The sequence below is a fragment of the Balaenoptera physalus genome, assembly GCF_965194825.1.
Source record: "Balaenoptera physalus genome assembly, chromosome: 3".
Taxonomy (NCBI): Eukaryota; Metazoa; Chordata; class Mammalia; order Artiodactyla; family Balaenopteridae; genus Balaenoptera; species Balaenoptera physalus.
The window spans coordinates 2,544,860-2,554,413 of record NC_138890.1 but is presented as its reverse complement, the minus strand read 5'-3'; the positions used below and the strand labels follow the sequence as shown (position 1 = coordinate 2,554,413).

At 60.7% G+C, this 9,554-nt stretch overlaps 1 protein-coding gene across 1 annotated transcript; it reads right to left on the bottom strand.

Annotated features, from left to right (window-relative positions):
- Window positions 1–249: 249 nt before the first annotated feature.
- Window positions 250–8,655, bottom strand: TLE5 (TLE family member 5, transcriptional modulator). The gene is made up of 7 exons (XM_082456898.1): window positions 8,424–8,655; window positions 7,199–7,296; window positions 4,777–4,840; window positions 3,394–3,438; window positions 2,646–2,708; window positions 1,205–1,279; window positions 250–1,115 (listed from the first exon to the last, which is right to left on the bottom strand). The coding sequence occupies exons 1-7, from the start codon at window positions 8,448–8,450 to the stop codon at window positions 894–896; spliced, it is 594 nt and encodes a 197-aa protein (XP_082313024.1). The 5' UTR covers window positions 8,451–8,655; the 3' UTR covers window positions 250–893.
- Window positions 8,656–9,554: the final 899 nt, after the last annotated feature.

Below are 9,554 nucleotides of genomic sequence, written 5' to 3'. Positions count from 1 at the left end.
TTTATTTGAAAGGCACAGCTAAGCCCACCCTCGATACAGCATTTTCACTTCTCTCCGTAGAGATCAAACGACTGAACACAACAAAGGCTGACAGTCTAAAAGGCTATATACAGACACAGGTGTGGGTGTTGCTTTTTTTTGTTTTTTTTAACATTTTTCTGTCTTTTTCTTTTTTTTAATATCCCTTTTCTTAAAAGACAAGCTAGTATACTGGAAAAAGGAAAAATAAAAAATAAAAACCAAGACAACTTGAGTACCCTCATCTTTATTTGGGAAGGGGAGACAGGGAATTCTGGGTCGCCCACCCCACCCTGTTCCCCGGGCGAAGCTTGCTGTCCGTGGCCCCTCTTTCTTTCATGGGTGAGGGGACAGGACTAGGTGGGCGTGGGCGGTGGGAACTAGCAGAGGGTGAGTGAGTGGGAGGGGGAGACGCGGGGCGCCCAGGGCAGGGAGGGGCAGCTAGCATTGTGTTTGCATGCAGTGCCAGGGTGTGAGGCCAGGGTGTGCCCCGGGGAGGGTGGTGGTGGGGGGGGGCCAGCGGGCAGACTGTCAGTTACAGGTGTGCGAATTGGGGAAGTGCAGGGGGTGTTGGACCTCTTGAGGTCTTGCTCCCTTCTGACCTGGCCTCCCACTTGTGCCTCCAGGCCTCAGCTTGCCTCATCTGTGGTATGAGCGGGTATTGACCCATTCAGGCTGCAGGGGAGGAGGAGGGAGGCTGGGAGTCGGGGGTAGGAGCCAAGTCAGGGGGTGGCACACAAGCAGGGCGAGGGCCCCAGCAGGCGGCTACCATAAATACTACCAGAGTTGAGCCAATCCCGAGCTATACTGTGTCTTACGCTGAATCTTCCTCTCTCTCTCCGTGTCTGTCTCCCCACCCCCATCCCAGCCGCCCACTAATCGGATTTCTCGCCATCATCCTCCTGGTGGGTGTCACCGTCATGCCCGTTCTTGTCTTCCTTGGAGAGGTGGGCCTGGGAGCCCAGCGCCGACAGCGAGAGGAGGCCGGTGCCTGCACTGACCGCCGGCAGAGAAGGGGGCTGCAGCCCCACAGGCAGTGGGGTCAGAGGCAGGGCCAGAGCCTGCAGCTGGGACAGCTGGTGGGCTTGGAGCTGCTGCTGCAGGGCAGAGGAAGGGGAGCGTTAGCCCCCTTGGGCCCACCTGTCCTTCTCCCACCCGCTGCTGCCCCCAAAGACCCCAAACATACTCGGATGATGGAGTTCAGCTCAGGAGCAGTGACCTGCTTAGCCCTCTCGATGGCTCCCAAGACTTGCTGCTGGTGCTGGATGGGGACAGGGTGAAGAGAAATCAACTGATTCGCCCTGATCTTGTTAGGGCTCGTGGCTCAGAGCCCAGAAGAAGCCCCGCTCCCATCTGGGCTATTAGAGTCCTCCCTCTCCACAGCTTCTCACCCCTCCCGAAACCCCCCCCTCTCCAGCTGATTCCTTTCATCCAGCCTCAGTCTCTTCACCTGGAAAATGGGATACACAGAGATGCAGAGAAGACCCAAAGGGCTTGGTACCAAAATCTTAGGAAAAAGCTTTTGGGTGAGTCTGAGAAAGCCTGAACCACGACCAATGCCATGTGCAAAGAAGCAGAAGTGCAGTGCACAACCTGGCCAACGGTACAGGGAAGTCCTGGTTCTAAGAGCTCAGACCGGGACTGCTGGTCCAAGAGATCTGAGATCTGCTAACCCAAGCTCCTCTTCCTCCACAGCCTGGGCAGGCCCAGTGAACTCCGGCAGGGCTGGGGCATGAGTCTGGGTTCAGGGCAATCCCCCACCCTGTACCCCAGCCCTCCCTGAACGTCTGTCTCTCCGGCCATCAGATGCTAGAATCTGCCAAGCTCCTTCTTTGCCTTGGCTACCAGGGAGCCCCTGTTGTGAACGGAAACCACAAGGCTAGGTCTTCAGGGTCCTAAGAATCCCCTTCTTTGGGGCTTTCATGGTGCCCTCCTGGAATTGTTCCTGGGCATCACCTGAGGGACCCCAAGATATGGGCAGGGGTTAAAGAGAAAATGATGTAAATCTGGCAGAGAGCAGATGGGCCTTACATGACCCAGACGTGTGTGTGTTTGTGTGTGTACAGAGTGGGCCTCACACCAAGAGTCTTAGAACCCCAGGAAACAAAAGAGGAAGAGTTGGGTACCTGGTTCCTCCGTGTGTCCCTGTGCATCTCTGTGTGTCTGTGTGCCATGTGTTTATGTGTCGCATCTGTGCGTATCTGTGGCTGTTTGTATGTCTGCCTATGTGTGCTGAGAGCCCCCCTGTCCACACAGCGGCCAGCAGGGCCCCGCAGATGAACCTCAGGGGGTGAAAGACGGAAGCAAGACAGGGAAACAGAATTCTTGGTGTAGTCTTCAGCGTAGCTGACATTTTTACAGTGCAATGACTCACTGAGGCTGGGAATTCCACAGCAGGGTGAGGCCCCTCGCTCCACTGCCCTGCACCCCTGGGGTTTCTCCAACCTGGGGATTCTTCTGCACAGACTGGCTGGTGGCTGGGAGGTCCAGAGAGGGAAGGCGTGTGCCCTGGGGCACCCAGCGCGCTGCTGCCCCAGATGGCTGCAGTAGGGAGGGCCTGGGGAAAGTTCACAGTCCGTCTACCGCCTCCTCCCCGCAGCCCCGGGAGGCCTGGGGGCTCCACTCACCTCTTGGGAAAGGTAGGGCAGGACCTGGGCACAGATCCCATTCAGCCTCTTGACGATTTCAGCCTGAAACACACAGACGCTTCAGCCCTGGGCAGCAGCTGGGGCAGGCGCAGACCAGCCCCGGGAGGCCTCAGGGTTTTGTCTAATCTAAGAAGAGGCCAGCTCGGCCCAGGGTCAGGTCAACTCATCGGGCCCACGGGCACCCAATCAGCGGCAAAGGTGGAATCTGAGGCTGGCTCTCTGCCCTGTAGGCTAAGCGCACAGGACAAAGCCACGCCCAGCCGCTTGGGGTCCCGGGCGGCCCTGGGAAGATGATGCCCAGTGCCTGATAGGTAGGGAGTGCTCCGTGGGAGAGAGGGGAAAAGGGGTGGGGGCAGCTGGCATCAGCGTTCTACAACATACCCGAGAGTAGCCTCATCAGGGCACAGATGGCAAGAGCAAGGCTGGAGGGCAAGGGGCAATCTGGGGGTTCCAGGGCGGGTTGGCACATCACCCCTCCCCTGCTGTTTGCAAAGGGGAGACAGTGGGGTGGGGGTGGCAGGTCCCCCGGAAAGTCTCTGCCCCTCCCCCCTCAGGGAGAGAAACCTGTCAGGGAGGCCTAAGAAAGAAGGGGGGAGGGTTCGGAGGTAACAGGATACCAGGGCAGACTTGGTGCTCAGCCAAGGGGTGGGCAAGCTCCTACCTGCCTGGGGGAGTGCCGAAGTAAGCGAAGTAAGCGTGGGGCGGAGGAGGGGGGAAGGGGGCGTACCTGCTTGTGCATCTCGATGTTCAAGCCGTAGGACATCTCGTAGTACTGCATGGGGGTGGGGAGAAGACAGAGAGAGAAATGGGGGCGGGTGAAGGACGGGGGGCTCCAGAGACAAAGAGATGGGGGGAGTGACAGAGAAAGAGAGACAAAGAGGGGGAGAAGGGGAGAAATGGAGAGACGGGGAGGGGAGGGCAGGCGAAAGAGATGGAGATGGAAGTGGGGAGACACCCACACCAGGCGCTGGGGCCCATGTGCCTGGTGGGGCTGCTGGGGAAGCTTCAGGGCCCCAGCAGCAGTGTGGGTGCCCTGGTTTCTGGAATAATGATCACACCCCAACCTCTAACGCGCGCACACACGCACACACATTCCAAGGCTCCTAATCTTTTATCTTTATGTGTCTTGTCTGCGGGTGGCCCCGGACTCCAGGGAAGTTTGCCTTCCTGGGTATAAATAATCGAGGATAAACAAATCCTGCTGGGTCTGGCTCTGCGGCCAGCAGCGCCCCCCCTCACGCCCCAGATCTGACCCTGCCCCTTCCCTTGCTCTAAACCGTCCCATGGCGCGCCCCTCTGTCACCCCAGGGAGGGTGGGGGGGAAGCCAAGTTTGTTCCCAGGCCTTTGTGTGGTCTCCCCTTCTTTGCCCAGCAAGCTCCTACTCACTCTTCAAGACCCCAGCTGTAATGCCCCATCCTCTATGCAGCCTTTCTCAAACCGGGAGCACCCCCTTCTGGAGTCCCCCAGTCCCGGGTCCCTCTCTCTTCCCCAGCCCCATCCCTCCCTCTGAGGCCAGAGGTTCAGTGTCCGGCTCTGCTTCCCCCACAGCCTGGGAGAAGTGGGCTCTGGGCTGGACCGAGGTGCGGTGGGGCGCGGGGGTGGGGTGGGGTTGATGCAGAAATCGCCACCTGGTGGGTAGGAAACCGAGCAAGTGATTCTGGCAGTGTGCACGGGCAGGGTCTCAAATGTCAGGCCCAAGAACACAGTGCCACCCCTTCCCTCCCACGTCAGAGAGTCCTCCTCCCAGGCTCGGGCAAGGAGGGGTTAAGCCTGGGATGCCTGGACCATGGGGGCGGGGAGGGATCTGGCTGCTCCCCCAGTCAGATCGTGGCTTTCCCAGCCATTGGCTCCTTTCCTGCCAAGGACAGCCGGGGGACCTGGCAGGCCCAGACTGCAACCCGGTGGTTTGGCACCTCGGCCACTGCCTGGGCCGGCAGCCAGGCCAGCAAGACGGACTCAGCCCGGCCCAGGGGCAGGCTGAATGGAGAGCTGACCCTGACTCCTCATACACCCCAGAGGTGGCGGCCAGGGTTCGGGCAGCAGCTGCTGGTGCTGGAGGGGGATCTGGGGTCCCCCATCCCTGCCCACTGGACCCCAGGGCTGGCTTACCATCACGTAATGACGCTGCATCTCCGACTTCTCGCTGGCCAGCTTGTCACATTCGAGTTTCAGACTGAAGAAGAACATGGGGAGGGGCAGGGGCTGGGCTGAGGTCCCCCCCATTGTGCAGGGGAGCCCCTAACTTTGGTGGGGGACAGGCAGAAGATGGGGCAGGGGGAGCCTCAGGTGTCCTAGCTAGAAAATGGGGATTATGAAACCAACCTTGCAGATCTGGGGGCGGAGAAAGCAATGAAAATAATAATAAAAATAACAAAAGTCAGAGCAAGTGCCCTGACTATAGGTCAGACAAGGATTCAAAGAAACTTTTACCTCTCCTGAAACCCAAAGAGGTCAGGGCTGTTAACATCACTCTGTTTTTACAGATGATGCAATGGACGCCCAGAGAGGTTGAGTGAATGGGCTCAAGGTCACACAGCCAGGAAGCTGGCTTCAGAGGCCATACTCTCAAGCACTGGGGAAAACTCCCCAGCAAAGGAGGAACAGACAGACACCGCGGAGAGGCTGCGAGAGCCGAGCTGGCTGGTAGGGCTCTGGATTGGATTTACCAAGGAATCTTCAAAGGCACCCAAGCCCCTCCTGTGGGTCCTGATTTCCCTAGCGGGGGGGCCTAAATTTCCACCATTGGGTAATAGAGATGGTGACCGCCCCCGCCTCTCTCAAGCTCCCCCAGCAAGGATGAGCTTAGGGTATTTCTCAAAGGCCCCTCACGAGGGTGTCAGGGTGACAGGTAGAGAGCTGAGAGCACAAACTCAAGCCAAATAGACTGGGTCCAAAGTTCAACCCTGCTATTTTGATGCTGTGTGACTCTGGGCAAACCCCTCTACCTCTCTGGGTCTTGGTCTCCAAGTCTGTTGAGTTCCAACCCCCGAGGGTGAGGTGGTGAGGATGAAATGAATTAAGACCAGAAACACTCTTAATGCTGGTATTCAGTAAGTACCCAATAAAGACTTAGTTGCTCTTGTAGTCACCCCAGGAGACTGGCGTTTCACTCCGCCAGACTGACCACGACTTGTATACCCCGGTTGGGAGAACAGCCACAGTTGGTTTCTCCAGTTTTCTTTAAAAATGTGCATTTGTTGCCACCGTTAAAAACAAAATCAGGCAATTTCATTCCAAACTCTGCATTTCTGCCCCTTCCTGAAGGACTGGTGGATACTGTGTGAGCCCCCAACATGGTAGGACCCCTCAGTGTAAAGCAGGAAGCCCAGGCCCAGCGGATGGAGACTCCAAAGCTCAGAGAGGGGGTGTGGCCTACCCGAGGTCACACAGCGCTGTGGCAGCAATCTGACCCTCGGTCTCTGGAATTGGATGAGCCCCAGTGCTCACTGTGACATGGGCATGAGCCAGGCAAGGGGGTGGTGGTGGGGGGACACCCCCAGAGAGGCTCAGAAAGGCCAGGCCTGCCAGGCGAAGCCCCTAAACCCTCCACATCACAGGACCAGAACAAAGTTCCTAGGCCTGCCCTTCAACCATCTGTGCCTCAGTTTCCTCATCTTTGAAATGAGCACAATGATAGAACAGCAGGAAAGATTAAACAAAAGGATGTATGTTCAATCTTCAGCAAATGGGGAGAATAGGAAGTACCCCCAAAGAACAAATACATCACTGTTCCCAATTTCTTCTTGGAGAAAACTCGGCATCCTTCAAAGAATACTTTTGTGTGGGTAAACTAAGGTCCAGAGAGGGCCCAAGACCCCACTGGTATTCGTGGCCATGGACCCCCTTTTGATTCCTAGGCAAAGCCCCCCTCCGTAGCAAAACCTTGAGAATCTGCATTCTTCAACCCAGAGATTGGGTACAAATCTCAGTTCTGCCACTTCCTTGCTGTGCAACCCCAGGAAATTCCTATCCTCTCTGGGCTTAAGTTTCTCTAAGTGTAAAATGAGGACAATAATAGTTCCTTTCTCTTTAGATCTGGCACATTGGCAAGCCCTTTAGAAATGTTAGATTCAGTTCTGGAAAGAGAATCGCCTTTCTGCTGGCTGGCAGGAAACCTTTCTCCAAAACTAGGCAGAGAGAGATAACATGCTACAGGTTTTGGTGGGGGGGTGGGGAGGTGGAGGGCCCAACCCCAACTCCAGCTGTTGGGAGGTCTTTTATCCAATGCAGATTGGGGTGCGGGTGGGGAGAGGGGCTCTGACACCAGACAGCTAAGGCTTTGGGCAAATTATTGAAATTTTTGTGCCTCAGTTTTCTCATCTACAAAATGGGACTGTCTTAAAGACTAAATGAATTTCATATCGGCAAAGTGCTAAAGACAGTGCCTGCCACCTAAGACATTCAACGCCTCTATTTTTCCGGAGCCTAGATATATAGCAGGGGCCACAACCTCCGCTGCAGGCTTCAGTCTTGCCATCTGAGCAGGGGGCTCCAGCTTCTCCCGGGGCAGGCACCACCAACCCCAGCTCACCTGTGGTACTGAGCCTGCAGCAGCTGAAACTCATCTTTGATGCGGTCGCAGGAGTCCGAAGTGGTGAATTTCAGTTGCTGGGGGAGGTGCGACGAGCCCTGTGGGGAAGGGGCGGCCCGGGTCAGGATCCGGTGGGGCCGCCACCCACCTCTCTCCCCGGCTGCCCCGAGGCAGAGGCCGGCGCAGCTGCAGCGTCCCCCCGCCCCCCCGCCCCACTTCCCGGGCCCGTGTTTACAGCCCCCGGAGCGGCCCCCGCCCGCACTTCCTGCCCCCGCCTCTCCGCCCGAAGCCGAGGGGGGTGGGCGCGCCCGGAGGCTCCCGTCCCCCGCCCCCCCACCAGGCTGTGGAGGTGCGTTTGAAGGCCCGCCCTTGGTGGGGGGCAGGGTGCGCCCTCTACCGCGCCTCCAAAGCGCCGGGAGGGGGTGCACGTCTGAGCGCCCCAACTGCCTCTGGGAGGGGGGAGAACGCGTCCTAGAGGGTCCCCCTCCCCAAGCTGGCGGCGTGGGAGGGGGGGATGAGGCTTCCTTGCAAACTCCCCTTGGGGGAGGGGCCTCTCTAAGCACCCGAAATCTTCCGGGGGGGGCCCACCACCCCAGATTCCTAACACCCTTCCTCCGGGCCGCGTTCTTCCGGGAAGGGTGCGCCTCCGGTCTCCCCCCACTCCCAGGCCCCGAAAGCAGCCCCGGCGTTAGAGGTGCCTGGTGGGGCTCCCGGGGCGCCCCAGGCCCGAGAAGGCCTCCGAGGCCCAGGCTGGCTGGATGGGGGGGGGCACAGGGCCCAGGGGCTGGGACCGGGGCTGGGGGGATTTGATCCGGGATCTGGAGGGGACCTGGCTTGGGAGCTGGGGGGGTGCTCTGGGCCCGGAAGCTGGGAGGGGGACCGGGAGCTACGGGGGATGGGAGGGAGCCCCGGAGCTGGGGGTGGGGAGTAGCGCTGGGCCCAGAGCTGGAGGGGACTGGGCCTAGGAGGTGGGGGGGAGACGCCGAGCTGGGAGCTGGGGGTGGGGGAGGTCCGGCTGGGATCTGGAGCGGGGGGCGCAGGGCTTGGTCCTTGAGGGGTGCGCAGGGCCCGAATCTGGGGGAGGGAAGGGCCCAGCTGGGACTGGGGGGACCGGGCCAGGACCTGGGCGGACGCAGGGCCCGGAGCTGGGGGGATGGCCCGGCCGGGAACTGGGGGTGCCGGGCCCGGATGGGGGGGGGGCGCCGGGCCGGCGGGCCCCGCTTACCGAATGCCTGCTTTGTGGAAACATCATGTCAGTCGCGGCGGGGGGCGCGGGCTGCGCCCCGGCTGTGCGCCCCGGCTCGGGCTGCTCGGGGCGCCGGGCGGCCGCGCCTTTGTCCCGGCGCCGATCGGCAGCTCCCGGGGCCGCCGCCGCCGCCTCCCGCGCCCGGCCTCGCCCGCTTCCTGCGCCCCCTCCCCGCGCGCCCGGCCCCGGCGCGCCCCGGGCCCCGCTTCCTGCGCGCCCGGCGCCCCTCCCCGCCCCTCCCCGCCGCCCGCCTCCCCGCACGCCCGGCCGCCGCTCCTATTGTCTAATGGCGGCGACGCCGGCAGTGGCCACGGCCTCGGCTGAGCGGAGGCTCCGGCTCCACCTGCTGCTGCAGCCGCCGCCGCCGCTGCTGCTTCCCGGGCCCCGTGCGCGCCGCCGACGGGGGGGGCGCGCGCCCGGGGAGGCCCGCGGATCCCCACCCATCCGCCTCCCCCGGGCCGGCCGGCGCAGTGACCTTGGGCCCGGCGCGCCCCCGCCTCGCCGCGGCCCCTCCCGGCCGGGTGGCCCCGGCAGCCGCCAGGGCCTCGGTTTCCCCTTGTGTCAGAGCCGGGGGGCCCGGCTGCCCCCATCGAAACCGCCGGCGCAGTCATGGCGCGACCCGGACGCGTGCCAGGGACATGCTCTGTAACCTTGGCTCACGGGCTGTTCTCTAAGCCTCGGTTTCCTCTTATGTAGAAAGGAGGTGGTGATACTGCCGACTTCCTGGGAGCCATGCCTTCAACACACATTTATGGAGCGCCTACTGTGTTCCAGGCCCCGCTCCAGGACGTGGCGGGGGGAAGGGGTACAAAGTCCCGACCCTGGTGGAGATGACATGAGACGGCAAACACATGAACCAAATCCCTGGCAGGTCAGAAGGTGGTAACAGCTATGGAGAAAACAAAGCAGGAGGGAGGGCTGGGAAGGTGCGATTTTTCACAGGCGGAGGTCAGAGGGGGCCTGCTTGTCCTCTAAGAGGGCCCGAAGGTGAGAGAGCGAGCGAGCCAGTAGTCTGTGGGGGTGGTGGCTTATTCAAGTAGGCAGAAACGCCAGTGCAAAGGCCCTGAGGCAGCACTGCGGCTGGCACGGGGTGGGGTGCTTGGGAGGAGA

Coding starts and splice junctions, on each gene's coding strand:
- TLE5 (XM_082456898.1), bottom strand. CDS start 8,450: ATGATGTTTCCACAAAGCAGGCATTCG. Junction 3,439..4,776: donor TGCAGCGTCATTACGTGATG/GTAAGCCAGCCC, acceptor ACCCCCATGCAG/TACTACGAGATGTCCTACGG. Junction 1,116..1,204: donor AGCTGAACTCCATCATCCGA/GTATGTTTGGGG, acceptor TCTGCCCTGCAG/CAGCAGCTCCAAGCCCACCA.